The sequence below is a fragment of the Juglans microcarpa x Juglans regia genome, chromosome 5S (genome assembly GCF_004785595.1).
Source record: "Juglans microcarpa x Juglans regia isolate MS1-56 chromosome 5S, Jm3101_v1.0, whole genome shotgun sequence".
NCBI lineage: Eukaryota > Viridiplantae > Streptophyta > Magnoliopsida > Fagales > Juglandaceae > Juglans > Juglans microcarpa x Juglans regia.
The window spans coordinates 5,506,969-5,524,796 of NC_054603.1; the positions used below are offsets into that span (position 1 = coordinate 5,506,969).

At 36.6% G+C, this 17,828-nt stretch overlaps 2 protein-coding genes across 3 annotated transcripts; one reads left to right on the forward strand and one right to left on the reverse strand.

Annotated features, from left to right (window-relative positions):
• Window positions 1-5,765: 5,765 nt before the first annotated feature.
• On the forward strand, window positions 5,766-12,402 carry LOC121268443 (protein MALE DISCOVERER 2-like). Its single transcript, XM_041172727.1, is given in 14 exon segments — window positions 5,766-6,787; window positions 6,790-6,813; window positions 6,922-7,054; window positions 7,244-7,315; window positions 7,939-8,082; window positions 8,166-8,303; window positions 9,305-9,406; window positions 9,522-9,583; window positions 9,677-10,159; window positions 10,740-10,930; window positions 11,054-11,186; window positions 11,281-11,438; window positions 11,517-11,711; window positions 11,818-12,402. Coding segments are annotated over 14 exon segments (2,169 nt in total). The 5' UTR covers window positions 5,766-6,714; the 3' UTR covers window positions 12,079-12,402.
• A 2,713-nt stretch (window positions 12,403-15,115) lies between these two features.
• LOC121268444 (protein DOG1-like 4) lies at window positions 15,116-16,308 on the reverse strand. Of its 2 annotated transcripts, none has more exons than XM_041172729.1 (2): window positions 15,305-16,308; window positions 15,116-15,273 (listed from the first exon to the last, which is right to left on the reverse strand). In XM_041172729.1, the coding sequence occupies exon 1, from the start codon at window positions 16,097-16,099 to the stop codon at window positions 15,329-15,331; it is 771 nt and encodes a 256-aa protein (XP_041028663.1). In that variant the 5' UTR covers window positions 16,100-16,308; the 3' UTR covers window positions 15,116-15,273; window positions 15,305-15,328. The 2 variants fall into 2 exon arrangements, with proteins under 2 accessions (XP_041028663.1, XP_041028662.1); XM_041172728.1 differs by having other exon boundaries at window positions 15,116-15,270; window positions 15,302-16,307.
• Window positions 16,309-17,828: the final 1,520 nt, after the last annotated feature.

Below are 17,828 nucleotides of genomic sequence, written 5' to 3' on the forward strand. Positions count from 1 at the left end.
ACACCGCACACTTCTCTTCCTTTCGTATTTCCATGAGGATTCAAGCCTATAGCTATAAGATTGAAACCTAAAGCTATAAGATTGAAGCCTATAACTATAAGATTTCAAACCTAGTATTTGGTACCATGTTCCCCTAGGACAAATGTGGTTTTACCCAGGAACATAATTGCTCTGATACCATCGTTTGTGAGGCCCCCAGTCCCCATTTGGGATTAGACGGTGACTGAAGCGTCGTGACATGTAACTCAAGGCTACATACCACATACATGACAGTTAATATGTAATGCACCTAATATATTTCTAGTAATATGTAATAATCGCAGCAGAAATAAAACATAATTCTAAGTAAGATTTAGAGCAAGAACTAAATCATGGCACCATATCAAACTGTAATATCCCAAAAGAAACCTAGTTATGTAGTCTCCCAAAAATATTAGGGTTTTCCAAAGAAATCAAAACCACGATCCCTATAACAGTTCACATTTTTCTTCACTTCTCCCATGCGTTCACCTGGCTTGGTTTTTGTGGACAATCTTTTGCAGTTCCTTAAATAACTTCAAAACTTCAATTATGAAGAGGTTGGCTGCTTCAAGCCTATCTTCTACGGATGGCTCTACTGAGCACTCAGGGCTTTTCGGGGCCCCCTTCGCGGGTGGGGGATCCACTCTCTTGCGTTTCCCCATGGTCTGTATCTACACCTGTCACAACTTCTACTATTCCGACTTAGGAATGGTAGTAGAAACTACCAATATGAGATTTCAAGAAATCTCAATAAGTAAACAAACAACATACAAACAGACAACATTAGCATATAAAGGCAAACTATGAGATGAATGCATGGACATGTACTTGACCCAAAACTTAACTCATGCAATTTTGACTTTTAGAAACATATGATAGAGATCTTTTGACATTTCGATAAAACATCTTTTTCGTTCTCACATTGAATAGTTCATTACACATCTTTTATTTATTGTCCTTTCACTTATTGTAACATATGATCGGATACCTCACGGCTTCCCTATGCACCGTGGCTCCCCGCTAGTTACCACATCACCTAACCGGCCCATTTGACCAAGGTACTACGGCAGAGTCATTTTCTCATTCGACAATTCACCATTTTTGCCTCCACTGCATATAACACATGTGATACCCACTAGCTTTAGGTGCTACCTCACTCCAAAACCCTTCAGAATGATCCATTCGAGATCCGTCGATTTAGGGGCTACCACTCCAATTTATACAGTCTAGAGTGGACAGAAGAGTTCCACCAAGACATTCCCCGGTCTTAGCATTTGGGGTCGTGATAAATGAAAAAAAAATAAACTTTTTCATTTAAAAACTGTACACAACCCGAAATGCATGTGACATGAACTTGTAACTATTTCTTTTCATGGACTAGACCATATGAACATGTAGATGCCAAGGACTATGTAATCATACGACAATATCATGTAAATAATTTGACATTTTATGTTACGACTTGAAATTTTAGAACATGCTATTTACTTGATACAAAAACATAGGCAATATCATTCGATACATACCAAGGCACGAAACAATTTCATAAACCCAATAACTATGCATGGCCGAGTTATTAAAAGGACATAATCATGACAATCTTTGTGTAAAATTGATTACAAAGCATGATACACAAGGAACATTTTCTCAATCTCTACATCTAAGCATGGCCGAATCATCAAGAGCACACAATCATGGCAACCATCATGTGAAAACCAATAACAAGACATATTATAGCAAGAGGTTCTATCAACCATTAATAGTTCACTTGTTAACAACAACAATGCAAAGTTTACACGGCATATATGAACATTATCCGATGGTAGGTTGATAGTTTACTTACAAAAATCCAAAGTAAGATAACACGATCAAGAAAGCATGTTGCTCTTTCTTGAAGAGGTAGCTCCTACCTCATTTCCTTACTCGTGGCTAGAGGTAAATATGATCGGTATGGTGTTTGTAGTGTTTTGCTTGGAGAGAAAGTGAGACGCATGTGTTTGGGAGGTGAGAAAATTATGAGAAATTAGCTTGGTCGTATGAGAGGAGAAGAAGAAGAAATGCAAGGTATGAAAACTGAAAATGGCATCAAAAGACCTTTTAGCCGTTGGCCCCCATTCCCTTTTATATGTCCCTTTGTTTTTCTCACACAATTACCTCATTGGGAACATAAGAACCCTATTCTTGGGCGCCAAGTGGCATGCCCTTCACCATTTGGCTGAACTCCTTCATTTTTCCCTATGATCATTGCTTTCTTTAGAAAATCAAAAGACTCTACAAGCTTGCATGACAAGTGTCATGTTCATGCTAAAAAATCGAAACCCTAGAGTCCCTTTGGTGTCCCTCCTATGTGTCTAGGTTCAATGAAACTTTGGAGTATACAAGTCTTTTTACAGGAACCCTAAACAAATATTTAGGGTTCGACTTGTGCATGCTTGCCATGTGGCTAATGGTGTGTGTGGGTGTGTGTGGTAGCCGCCCTTCTCTCTTTCTTAAGTCCCACAAAGATTTCTTCTAGAATCTTGGGGTTGCATGTGTGGCTTTCCTATGAAACCTTTCTCCTCCCTTATCATTACATTCTTCTAGAATATCCCCATCCTAGGTGCATGCATGACACTTCGCAAATTGGTGGTTGTCTTCCCTTGGGTAGGCGTGAAGCTCTTTGGCTGAAATTATAAGGCTCTCTTGGGATTTTGTGTCTCTGATTTGTAGTAGCCCTAGGTGCCTCTTCCATTCCCAAATCATTGCACAATGTTTTTGGGAATTGTCAAGATCTTGTGGGAGATGTGTGGGGTCTTTTGGGTTACCGAAACCCTAATTCTCTCTCTCCATTTTCCCAATTTCACGTATGGTTCATTGTATCTAGTGAGTGGGATGTGCATGTGTGACACGTGGCAAGTAGTTGGTGAGAAGGGTGTGTGTCAACCCTTCCACACTCCTCTGTTCTTTTGGCTTCTTCTAGAAGCCCTCTTGCATAGTTGTCAAGTGGCGACGAGGTGCTTACCAAGAAAGCCTTTTCCCTAGGTTTCAAATGAATTGATAGGGAAAGAGCAAAACAATCTCTTCCTCTTCCCAAGTTGGCGCCACATGCCCTAACCCTAATTAGGGTTTTGCCTATTTCTCAATTGTCCTTCCCTGGGTTGAATACCACATAGCCCTTTAGACCTCAAGTGGGCTTGGACGCCTAGGCTAATAGGCCTAAGTGATATATTCAGGACTCTAACTTATCAAACAGTGGGCCATAAATTCTAATTGAACTAAAATTAAAACAAAAAAAATATAAGCGCATAATTTGGCAAAAATATATCGGGTCGTCACAGCTTATGCCCAATTTGTGAAAGAGAGGTTGAGCGATCTGTGCATGCCTTGTGGAGCTGTTCTGCAGCCTCAGATGTTTAACTATTCTTTAGAGTTAATTGTGTATAAGAGTAATGTTAGGTACAAGTTTTAAATAGACAAGTTTCGTACAAATCCTTTATAAAAAATGAGCCACACTAGAAAAGAATAATTTTTTTAAGGTAGAATCTATTTTTTAAAAAAGTCTATGCAAAATTTATCTATTTAAAATCTATACAAATTAAATATAGCATGTATCCAATTTTGACTCATTATGACGTGACACCTATATATCATGTCAACAATTTTTTTCTAAGCAATCATATTATATATATATATATATATATATTTAACAGTTGCATGATACAATAATCAATAGGGTAGGAGGTCCCAATATTCATTCCAAACTAACAAATATAACATAAGAAAGAGAAGAGGGATCTGGGACAAATAACTTGACCTCCACCCATTTTCCACAAGGGGAAGCCGCTTGAAGCGGTCTTGATAAAGTTTGATAAACGGACTGTAATACTACAACTGGGAGTCGTAGTGAAGAGAGTTGTGATGCATTTCGCTAGTCTAGACTGGCCGAAGGAGACTTCCACTATCTCTTTCCTATGATATTTGGTTAGGAGAAGTGAAAACATAAGATGATAGCAAAGCGTCAGATCGTTGAAGGATGAACGCTAAGGACTGTAGAGGTGCTTTGAAGGCCACACGCCACTATGAAAGTGGAGGTTGGTCGGATCTAAAGGATCCTAGGTCGTTGATCCCGAATATGCTGCGCGTGTGAAGCACGTGCCACTCCTTTCGACAATCTTCTTCGATCGTCTACAGGATCGACGGTAGGGGAGTTTTGTAGTGGGGCGTGTGGCGGTCATGAGAGCCCGAAAAGCAATAGATTGACACTTCTGCTTGTTATGGACGAAAAACATACTAAGAAGTTAAGAACCGAAAAAAAAAAGATTGAAAAACATAATAAAAACTGAAAAAGCAATAGACAGGAAAGAGGAAGGGAGGAGTCAAAGCTCCACTCCTCTAGGAGGGGAAAATGAGATTTTTGGTTTGAAAAATGATAAGCTTCCAATTAATTTACTACTCTACTTAAAATAAAGGGTAGTTAAGTAAAATTAAAATTATTTTTGAATGAAGTGTCATAATTACATTGATTGATTTAAAATAAATTATAAGTTAATTATAAAGTAGTTATAGGTATATCATCGTCCAATTGATTTTTAGTTAGCGGAGAAATCGCCAAGAGAGAGACAGGCTGGAGAGAGACAGGCCTAAGAGCATCCTCATTGGCTCGGCCAAAATCCAATAATAGCTAAACTTTAGCCAATATGTGCCAAAAAACCACCACATTAGATTGGACATCTCTATAAAATTTTAGACTTTTGCTACAGTGATTCTTCAAATTTTTAGGTAAACAGTAAATTAGCTAAACATTAAAATATTTAATTCTCACTCCTCACACAAAATATGTAGGTATTTTTTGTAATTTAGAAATTTGGTTCGATTTATTATTATTAAATATAAAATGTGATAAAATAAATTAATTAGTTAATATTAATTAGAATATTAATTATTACGTTAATTATAATGATAAGTTAATTATAATATAATTATTATTAATATTAATATTTAATATTAATTTAATATTTAATAAATGTAATAAATATTAATTTAATTTAATTATAATATAATTATTATTAATATTAAATTGGTAAAATTATAAAATGTGATACAAATAAATTAAATAACAAAATTATTAAAATAATAATATTTTATTATTATATAGAGAGTAAATGACTAATTTAATGTGGAGATTAAATTTAAATAGAATAGAAAAATATAAAAAAGTCTAATATTATCTAAATTTTAAAAATAAATTTGATCAAGGCAAATTACAAAATTGTTGCTTATGTCATCATTTTTAATCACTGAACTAATATAACTCCAATAAAGGAACTAATTTAAATTTTTTTAAACCACAAATCAATCTCTTAAAAATAAATAAGTAATTAAAACTTCATACACCAATCCCCTCCTTCCAAAACTCCCAACAAATTCTCTCCAAAAAAGAAAAAAAAAAAAATCCTCAACAAAGTAGAAAGTAGAGACGGTTCTCAAACCAAACTGTTCGAATAAATGGCAATGGAGAGAGAGAGTGGAATATGGGCACAGTAAAGGTTATTATAATTTATTAATTTTTTAAAAAGAAAAACAAAGCAAAGGAAAGCGCGTCCGAGTTCAGCGAAGAGAGGGTCCATCACCACCGCTCGCTACAAAAACACGCGGGAACTCTCCCTCTCTACGCACTCAAGCACACGCGCCACGTCGTTGCAACTTCTCCCGCCTATCAAAACCTTTGGGAAAAACACGACGACGAAAAACATAACAGAACAGAACACAGCAAGTGAGGGTGGCTCTGCCTGGTCGGGGATACACAGAGAGAGAAGGAAACCTACAGAACGAAAAAAAAAAAAAAAAAAAACAGAGGAAGAACAGAGAGAGACCCAAAGATGGTCGAAGAGGGAATCCTCTGAGATTTTTCTCTGAAATAAAGGGCCGTAATTGAAAAAATTAAAAAGAAAGAAAGATTAATATTATTTAATTTTTGATATTTTTTATCCATACTTTATTTTTGCTGCCTTTTGAAGTCTTGGTCTTCCCTACCTATCACCACTCCTGACCTTCAGTCATTCGTTTCAACTGCATTTTCCATCGATTCTACACCATTTCCTTGTCCGACCCCAGAAAGCTTACATTTGTACAGTCAACAGCGGTAGCGGGAAAAAAAAAAAAAAGCTAATCCCCTTACACCCTTTTTTTTGCCTTTGCCTTTCTTCTTGGTAAATCCTCTCTTGCCCTCTCTTTTGCTTTTCGACGTTGCTTGTTGATGAGGGTGTTCCTTGTTGCATTCTTTACTGACCCATTTATATCATTGTTGGTGTAAAGTTCGTGAAACGGAAGCTCCATTTTTATCGGATAAGCGGTTGAGCCGGGCTATGCGCTTGTCGACAAGAAGGATGTTGTGAAGTCCATTAAAAAACTTACACAGATGAGGGACCCTAATATGGTCGCCGGACGCGAATGCCTTCTCCCATTTGCGTCCGTTTGTAATACAGTTTTCGCATAGTTTGTATATATTTAGATACATATATATCCGTAATGATTTGTTTGTGAATCGTCGAGTTGTTTATTTTTTTTTTGTTATTTAATTTTGGAGCATATTGTAGAGGGTGAGTTGTGTTAAAAAAAAAAAAAAAAAAAAAAAAAAAACCTGGCGATTTCGTTTAGTGTGTTGTATAGCGTCGTGGCTGACCTCCACCACTGCTGCTTTTGGTTAATCAAGCGATGGGCGGTAGATGGCACCCCTATGGAATTGGGTTCTTGTGTTTCGTGTCAGTGATGGTTGTTTCGGGTTTTAGGGGTGTTGGTCGCTCAACGGTGAAGGTAATTGTCGTTTGAGCATTCGTGATTGTTTCATTTTATGCAATTGTGTTGAAAGATAATGTCAGTTGTTGTCTCTAATGTCTGTTGCTATTTGGAGAGGGGGTGCAGGATTGGCTTTGGTTGAATTCCGGTCGAGAATCCATAGGGATCCTTACTTTGTTCTTGCCAATTGGGATCCTAATGACTCCGATCCTTGCATGTGGTCGGGAGTCCATTGCGTGGATGGTGAAGTGCAAATGCTGTAAGTCCCCGTTGCATGATTTTCCATTGCAAAAGGCATTTTCTTTAAGGACTATATGATTATTGCATTTTCCTTTAAAAGGCTAATTTAATTTCCTTTTCATAATTGTAGAGGTTTTTGGTTCAGAAGATTGTGGCGCTATGGCACAATTTAAATATTCAATTTCTTTACCTTAAATTATTCCTGTAGGGATCTGAGTCAGCTTTCTTTGGAGGGGACACTGGCACCTGAGCTTGGGAAACTCAGTAACTTACGATCCCTGTAAGAACTCACAGTGTTGCGCAGCTAGAATTTTAGTTTTCTATCTGACTGCAGTTTGAATTTGTATACTCAATTATTGTCTGTAGAAGTCGCATGCCATTTTTGGTTGTCTAATGTAACATATGCTATTTTGATCAATTAAATGTTGACAAAGCTTGCTTCCCATTACAATGAGATAGTTTTCTCTAGTGTGTATCCTTGTACCTGTTATTTTGATGTTTCATTTTAAACCTGAATTTTACAATTATAAATAAAACATATACCTGAAATTTGTACACCATTTCATGCATTTTCAAGCTTGCCCTTTTTGACAGGAGAAAGAACATACCTTTGTCGAGGATATCTTTTTGGTCTTATTCCGAATCATGTCTATGAAAAAAATTAAGTTCATGTAGTAGAAACTAATTACATTGTGTTCGGCACTTATTAACATTTTGGACTTTAATAGTTTGGGGTACAAAACTTTATGATGGGCAAATGAACCATTCCAGTATTTATGGGTTCCCCCAATGCAAATACTAAATCTAGGGTCTGGTTATGTGGCTTGATATTTGTCAGTTTTGCTCTACCTTTCGAATCTTATGGAAAGTTCTGGTTCTTGCTTCCCCTGTTTCTATTGACAGCATACTCTTCAAGAATCATTTCTCTGGTGCCATTCCTAAAGAGATTGGAGAGCTTACAAAGCTGGAGCAATTGGACTTGAGGGAAAATAACTTGAGTGGAGCTATTCCAGCAGAAATAGGCAGGATATTGTTATTAAGACGCCTGTATGTTTAACTGTTACATATTTTATCTGCATATATTGCTTTTAACTTAAAAGTTTCTGGACTGAACTCATTTTACCTCCTAGGTTACTTCGTGACAATGAATTTGAAGGTGGCATTCCTTTGGAGATCAGGAGGCTTAACTTGCTTTTTAAGTTGGAATATGATGATAACCTGACAGCTGTGGCCGTCGGAATTGGCTGTATGAATAGAAAGTTTGGACAGTAAGAATTACGTATTGCATTGAACTTTATTCTCTTTGAGTGCTTTGCTTCATTCTCCTCCCTCCTCTCTTTTTCCCTCCTCATTCCATCTGACTCACCAACACACACACTGCACATCACATAGTGATCGGGACTCTTCGGTTTACCTGCAAGATATCTTGATGTCTCTTTGAGTGCTTTGCTTCACCCCCATCCTCCTCCCTCCTCTCTTTTCCCTCCTCATTCCATCTGGCTCTCCAAGACACACACTGCACATCACATAATGATCAGGACTCTTCACTTTACCTGCAAGATATGTGATGAAAACCCTGCTTACTAGGGATATTTTTAACTAAAATAGAAGCTCATTTAAATGTACCCGAGGAACTTTTTGCTTAGTAAAATGGAAAAACGTTTTTAGTTAAAGAATTTGTTTGTAAAACTCCTTTAAGTGCCTGGTTTTGCTTCACTTAGATCTATCATTGCAAAAGAACTAAATGGAAAAGAGGCACATTGATGCTCCTTTATTCTTTTTCAATTAAGCTTTTCATTGCAATTACAAAAGGTCAGAAACCTGATGACCATAAGGGTTCATTCTACTAATCTGTTTATGAGTTAATTGACTGTCCTTGATATAATATAATTATTAGATAAAGTTTTTGGGTTATGTTCATACTATTCTCGAGGAACTCTGGTTCCGGTATCACATTTGAGTTTCTCATTGATCTGCACAGATATTATTGTGGGCACTGGGAAATAAGTGCAGTGTGAGATTGTACTGCTGGAACTATTTGTAGGATGCAAGATAATCTGAAGCATGTATAACTTATTCACACACTTCGTAAATGTTGCATTTAAAGTTGTAATTAATTGATGCGTGACAATTAGTCTTAAATTATGCACCTGCATTTGGGAGATTGACTGGAAATGCCTTGCTCAAAGTTTGTTCTGGTTAATAATGCAGAAACGTCTACAGTTTTTACCTTCTACATTTCTGATTCTTCTTTACTTAGCTTTTGCAGCATCGGGCAGATAATTTCAAAACAGACCAATAAGGCAGATTCCATTATAATCCCAGCTAAAGGAGCTTTTAGGCATTTTCTCCATGTCCTTCCTCTATCACTGTATGGAATTAACGTTTTTATTTACCATCCTAATATTACCTCTGGCTGGCTTTCATCACTATTTATTCATCAAAACTATTTCTTTTCTTTTTTTTTCCCCTTTTTTTACCTCAAGGTTCAGGTTTGGAAAGGACAGGCGGTATGGAAATGGAGACAGTTGCTGCAGCAATCCACCTAGTGAGTGGAAACAGATCACCAATCTTGGTGCAGTGAATATGAAAATTTGTGCTATTGAAACTCAATAATGAATTTGTTCCTTGCAATAAGCAGGTTCTTCATCTGAGTCACACGTGGTCCATTTTGCTCAGAAGCTTGTCAGTGTCACACGTCGTAGGCTACTTGAGCAATCCAGTAACCTTGCAGCTGCACCTGCTAGTGACTGGTCCCCCTCTGGACAAATCTTTGCTCTTCCAATTACCAAGAGTAGTGGAGCTTTTCCAGCTGTACCAAATGGAAAGAAGAAACAACATTCCCCACCTGCACCACAAGCTTTGACTGCTGATCCTTCCGTCCATAATAATTCAAAATCTGATGACCAGTCTGTCCAAACCCCTACTGGTTTTGCCAATCAACAGCCTTCTAGCGGTGGCACCTCTGGAAATATGTGGAAGTATTTCATTATTATTGCAGGTGCGGCTATCTTGCTCATTGTTGTTGCAGCTGTTTTCTGCATGTTCCGAAGCCAAGCAGTGGCAACCATAGGTCCTTGGAAGACTGGATTGAGTGGACAGTTGCAGAAAGCATTCATTACAGGTAATTTTGGTGATAAGAGAAATAAAAATAACGTTTTCTGTTGCAGCAGAAAAAAAAAAAAAAAAAAAAATCTGCAATCTCATTTGGCTGGTAGAGCTACAATTGGACCCATATCATATTGTTTATTATCTTGAGTGTTAACAAAGTGTTATTGAATGAAGTAAATTGGATTCTGGTTTGTGACTAGGACAAATTTGATGGGTTGCACTAGTGTAGAACTAACTCCAGAGCCCTTGTCCTTGCAATTTCATCTGAGTATGATTAGTTTGGCCACTGATATTGAATATCTCTGTATATATTACAAAAGTTGAATTTTTAAATACATTATCTCATACATTATCTCATTCATTATCGAGTAAATGGAAGCGTTGCAAATACAATTTATTGTATTGGCAATGCTTTGGAGCATGGAACTATTTTTCTTCTTATATTATGCAATATGGGGTCCACTGAATTCCACCGGTGTCCAAATATACACTTAAAATATAGAGCCGATGTCTTCAAACCGGAAGCATGTGCCGCTCTTCTGTTCTTTCTAGATAATATGGTGAGATTGATCAAGTGTGTGTATCAAATGCAGGGGTTCCCAAGTTGAATCGTTCGGAGCTGGAAACAGCCTGTGAAGATTTCAGCAATATCATTGACACTCTTGATGGTTGCACCATATACAAGGGAACACTGTCCAGTGGAGTTGAGATTGCAGTTGCGTCAACATTATTTAAATCTTCCAAAGACTGGTCAAATAGATCAGAGATGGCATATCGGAAGAAGGTCTCTTGTTCCAATGATCACTGAACAAATTTAAGAACCGTGTCCAGCACATTTTCACTTGAATCTCATTATCTGCTTTCATTTTTTAGTTTAATAACTTAACTTTTTCTTGACCTGCTGTAGATTGACATACTGTCACGGGTGAATCATAAAAACTTTGTCAATCTTATTGGATACTGTGAGGAGGATGAACCGTTTGCTAGGATGATGGTGTTCGAGTATGCTCCAAATGGAACCCTCTTTGAGCATCTTCATGGTAACACCAACTTTTGTATGCTGTATTTTCATGTTCTAAAACAAAATGAAATATTGGAGACTTGAAAATTAATAGGCTCTTCTTCTGTTTTCAGTTAAAGAAATTGAACATCTTGACTGGAGTGCAAGGATGAGGATTATTATGGGAACAGCGTATTGTCTTCAATATATGCACCATGATCTAAATCCACCCGTAGCACATTCTAACCTGAATTCAACTGCTATCTATTTAACAGATGATTATGCTGCTAAGGTGAACTTTCTTTCTAACACCTTGACTGCCTTCATTACAATTTCACCATTGTCTAATTACTCTCTTGTGATTTTGCAGATTGCAGAAATCTGTTTCTTGTCAAAGGCTGCATCCAAGTTAAAGACCATCAGTGAAGAAGAAGAAAAAGAGGATTCAAAATTGCCACCGCTTGCTGATCCAGAAACAAATATCTGCAGTTTTGGAATATTGTTGCTCGAAATAATATCCGGAAAGCTTCCTTTCTCGGAAGAACAAGGACACCTTGTTAACTGGGTAAGTTGCAAATCTAGTCTCATGACCCAAGTTTTTTGCTTTGGGGCTAAGTCGGTAATGTACGGTTGAACTTTGTAAGATAAAAAATCAATTATCAATGTGCCAGGCTTCTGAATATTTAAATGACAAACGGAGAATCAGCTACATGATTGACCCAACCCTCAAATCCTTCAAAAATGATGAGCTCGATGTTATCTGTGAAGTTATCCAAGAATGCATACAACCAGATCCAAGGCAGAGACCAACAATGAAGTGCATCATTGCCAAATTGAGGGAAGTGATTGCTATTTCACCTGATCAAGCAACACCAAGACTTTCTCCCCTCTGGTGGGCTGAACTCGAGATCTTATCCACGGAGGCAACTTAAGTCCTCTCCCACATGACTCTTTGTGCTGTAAGTCAAGTCTCTCTCTCTCTCTCTTCGTATCTGAGTGCTGAAGAGTAGCCTTTAATCAGTTCCACCACCACATAACTGAATCTTGTCAATATATATTTGGTACTCAAATCCGGCCTGTCTCTATTTTTATACGTATATATGTTCTTATGATCCGTTCTATTCAGATTCTTCCTGCTTCTCCCTCGATTCTGAGCAATAGTTGTGTGCTCAAGTGTGGTGTTGTTGTCCTACCTAAATACATACCAGATATTTGTATATTTATGATCAAAGTTTGAGATGTAAGATATTAGCATACCAGTCAGTCCAGCAAACGTGTGCAAATGTGAACCTTCTAATATACACGTCTTTTTCATTTTGTTTATGTAGGTTGTTGAGAACTCAGAAAAATCTTAATCCAACTATGTAATGATCAATGCTTCTTTCCCGATTCAGGGTGTAACTATCACCATTATTACTCGAAAACTGATTGCATTAACTCTCAAAACCTGGAGATTTTGGACGATGGACTGAATCAACCAAAGCACCTTTTGTCCTAAAATCTAAGCTGCTTGAGAATGTGCGATTCTGATCATCTAAATTGGAGAGAGAGAGGTGCGTGTAGACCTCACCTCACAGTGTTTAATATATATAAGTAGTATTAACATATTATAAGGTCCCATGTTGCGTCAATCCATACATATCTATAGTGTTTGTGAGCAGAAAACTATATTATGGGGATCTTTATCGTTATATTTAACGCTACGGATTGAGTGAAATATAATATATATATATATACCTATATATATATATGTAGAGAGAGATATTTAGTCATAAAAGGATTATATAAAATTAAATTCATAAATTGATGTGATTTGATATTGTACGTCATATTATAAAATTATTTTTATTATAAATTTAACAGAATTATACAAAGATATCAATTTGTAAATTTATTTTTTATTTTTATGTAATTCTGTATGCAGCACTATTGTATCCATTGCCTGCCAACACACCGACACAAATGTAAAGCATATAAAGTTTAATCGTGAACGGGTAATTCTATTGTTAGTCCGGTTTTGAGATCACACACCACACACCTATGATAGGTGGCAAATTCGGTCTAAAAAATTATCCGGTCCAGTTGTTAAATCGTGAATTCCTAAATCTGAAAATAGATTTCACAAAATCAAACTCTGAGAAATCTCTCCCCCGTTCGCCTTCCGATGAATCTCTCATCCCTTTCCTCCGTGACGGTCGTTCGGCTCCCCACCCATTTGAGAAATCCCCTCCTTCGTGAACAGAAATTCCTCTCCCCCTTGATCTCTAGTTGCCCATCCACTCTGAGAAATCCCTCTCCTCGATGTGGTTTTTTGACGTCAAAAAAAAAAAAAAATATATATATATTTTAAATATTCATCCTAAACATGCCGAACTCTTCGTCCTAGATTTGTTTTGCTCCTCAACTGATCAGTTCTTGTTCGTTAGTGGAGACCCAACTTCAAGGACACAAAAAAGCTCTAAAGTCCATGAAGGATGAAGAGACCGAAAATGATTTCTCAGTCAAATGGGAGTTTATGGTATCTGTCATAAATGATTCATTATGCTCTGAATGTTGTTCCTCCTCTTGTTTATATCTTCTTTTTTCTTCTTTTTTCCCTTCCTTCCTTGAGTGTTGCTCACGTCTCAGAACGAAGACAATGAAGAACTATGGAGCAGCTTGGCGAAGAGAAAACCTGTGTGTGAGCTGAACGTGGCCCCAGATGGTCGTTCTCGTCAGCAGCTCCAAATGGTGGCTGACGTAGTGCAACTTTGAAGGCCGTGAGCTGAACGCGGGTCAAGGCCGTGAGATAAATTTAAATTACGCAATAATTTAAATTAGAAGTTTTTTTCCATTGTAAAATAGATTTAATGTTGGTTTCACGGATCAATTAAGATATTGTAAGTATTTCTCTTAACAAAATTCTTTACCTAACTGAGAACAAAATTCAATGGCCATGATCACTTGCACTGAACGTCAGCAATCGACACAACCATTTTCATCCCTCGGATTTATACCTAATTTTAGATAATCTTATTTTGGATGAAGAGAACTGGATGGTGAATCCGAGACTGCCTCCACAATCTTATAATTTTGTAATGTCGTCTTCGAAAGTGATCGATCATTCTTAAGACAGTCACATATAATGGGCTAAAGAATTATATATTAATATTTTCACATATAATCTTATTAAATTATTACAAGTTCTATTTTGACATGTCACCAATTAATTTAAAGTTAACTAAATCAAATCAATAAATTATTACATTAGATAAATATATATTACCAATTTTGATGGTTATAATTTGTAATAAATTTAGTATTTTTTAATGATACTACCATATATATATATATATATATATATATATATTAGAATAATGTTACTCATTTTGCCTCTTCATTTTGACCGCTCCTACATTTAATTTTTTTTTCTTACTAATTAAGGAAGTAACTATTAGTGTATTGATATATAATTTTTTTATTTTTTAAAAATGTTTAAAGATGTTAAAAAATATGAAAATAAAAACTAAAAAAATAAAAAGCATATATTTTGCCTAGGTGGCACACTCGGGATGGCCGGCAACCTAGCATTGCCCATATATATATATATATATATATATGTGTATATATATATATATATATATATATTTATTATTCTAAATGTTATACACAACTAGGAACAACCAGGAAGCTAGTAACTATATATATATATATATATATATATATATATATATATTCTCAGCTTACCTAACATAATTTATGATAAATTTTAAAATTTAAATCTTTAATATTAAATATTATTATTTAAGTGACATAAATAATTATATATATACTCTACGTATCCGATTTAAATCTTATCATTTAGTTGATTGAAAATTATTTATTATATTTTATTTATAAATTTATTATTTAATGTTACATTATGGGATGATTGGAGAATGATGGGAATTGAAATAATGAATAGATTTTTTTTAATGGTAATAGATAACCTACCTCGTATAATACTGTGCCCATCAATACATGCATAGCTACGACGTAGTACTCGGTTGCCGTGGAAATAAATTAAATAATCCAAACCTGATCTCCACAAAAACACGAACAGATATAATATAATTCGTGTTGCCCATCATCGATTCGTAAAATTGCATGCTTATATAGTGATCGATGGAGTAATTATGAAAGCTACAAAAACCCCCCAATTTCCTAAACCAATTTGGGTGGTTCTACTAATATTCCATCCGCCTGATCATTCTGGTTTCTTTTCTTCCCACGTTGCCTGAGTCGAATCTGAAGCGTAAGAATTGCAGCCAAGAAATCCACAGACTGCCTTGGGCTCAACACTTCCAAAACCCCCATGAGGGCTTTCAGTCTCACGCCATCTGCACCCTTCACCACCCTCTCCAATCCCTTCAGCAACTCCTTCAATGCCACCTCCACCAACCCATCCAGTACCTCATGACCCACCACATCCCCCTCCTTAACCCTGCTCGCGAGCCTAGCCAACTCGACCATCCTCCTGTCCGCCATGGAAACCTGCTGCCTCTCCATTTCCCTCTCAACCTTCTCCTTCTCCAGCCTTGTCTTCACCCTCAGGTCCTCAATCTTCTTCACCTGCTGTTCAGACATCTCCACCAGACTATATCGCGGCCCCATAGTCTTGATCCTCAACGCGTCAATTACTTGAAACGCCATGGATGGCTTCCAGTCCGTGATCCATAGATAGACATTCTCTAAAGGGCTCAACCATACCGGAGTAAAGAAGGCAAGCACATCTTCATGCGCACCAGCCCATTTCACGGTGTAGTACTCCTTATAATGACTTGTAACCCTAGATACCAAAGCTTGTACCTCTGCTTCGTTCTGTTTCTCTTTGGACACGCTTAGGAGTAGTTGCACATGTTCTTCAAGTTGGCAGACCCACTTCTCAAAGAACTCAGAGAACTTCTCTTCAACTTGGGTTTTCATGTTGTTCATAGAGAAAAAAAAAAAAAGGTGATGGACAAAATGGGGTTGTGCTATGAATGAGATATATGTAGGCAAGGTGAGGTTGTGCGCATGTTACCAGATGGAAACAGGAGGGGAAGCCACTGTGCAAGTGGCATGCCTGGTGCATGCATGGCCTCCGTGCAGCAATTGCAATTGGCCGCTCGTGGTTCTGAAAGGCTGTGTTACGTTTTGCAAAGAGGAAGAGATGGACATGAGTCTATGCTCTGCTTTCTTCCTTTCTTGAAATCCATTCTTAATTTGAATAGTCGTCCAAATCTACCAGCTGGAGTTCGAATTCTTTGTTGAAACGTGTCATTATGTAACACATCTGGGTTCTACGTGGAATGTGTTTAGGCTGTTCGTGGCTCACAGGATCCACAGGGTCCCACACATGTCCAATTCTTACCTTGCATATGACTCGGGTTTGATGATAATTAATCTAGGATTAGGAGACGTAGATCTATAGCACTTAAACAAATATACCTTTCTATTTGATTACGAAGGAAAATATTTTAAACAACTCCTTAAAAGGTAAAATCCTTCGTAACAGTCAAATTTAGAAAAATTGATTTTATTATTTAAAAATTAATTATAAAATTTTTGTAACTTGACTTTCTTATCCATTTGTCTTCTACTACAATAGCAGTCAGAACTTTTGATGATTTTCAAACTATTGACTTCCTTCCTGGAACTCCAGTAGTTAAACTCGATCACTTCAACTCCAATACGGAATAAGCATACACTCAAAGAGAGAATTGAAAAACACTAAAAAATCTCACACTCATGCACTTGGATCTCTCTCAAATCTCCGATCTCTAAGAAATAACTAATCAAAAAGCTCAATTCCCTCAACCAAAATTCCCATTTAAATAATCTATACAGTATTTGATCTGTAGTAGAACTCTGCTGACGGAAGGACTCTGTTGGGAATGAGTCTGCTGACGCGTCTGTTGACAGTAAGTGCTAAGTCTTCTCAGTAGATAACTGTTCCGTTACTGGATAACTCCTATCTTTTTAAAAATAGATCACACCCTCTTGGCTTATCGACTCATTATCTAATAACTACTTAATTCAAATTAAATGTTTATAGATAAAGATAAAATATTTATATTTATCCAACTCAACAATGTAATAACTTAAACAAATCTCTATCATCTTAGTCATCTAATCTTAACTAAGCACTTTTATATTTACAAAATTAAATCATGTCAGGTAGATAGTGTATGGTCAAATTATTTTAAAAAAATCAAAGAATTTTGAAGTGACCGATCATGGTGGCCACCCCGGGTGGCTCATACATGAAAAAAGAAACCATCCCATGATGGTTCTGGGTGGCAGTTTTTCAACCACCCACGAAATCGGCTGGGACACCGAGGGTGACTGTTTATGTGGTGTTGTGTAGATTCTCCCATAATTAAATAAAAATGATTGTATGCCCATGGATTTGTTCCCTTATTTTGTCACTAATGTATTTAATTTTTACATGAACGGTCCTATCACATTTGCTTATATATATATATATATATATATATATATATATATATATATATATCTTATATGTAATAAGCGTCTATAAGCAACTGTCGTCCACCTTTTTTTCCCATTTTACCCTTGCCTTTAGTTTGTTTTGCCGCGTCTGATTTGTTGAGTATCTGTTCTTTGTCTATTTTACCATTTTACGCTTGCCTTTAGTTTGTTTTGCCGCGTATGATTTGTT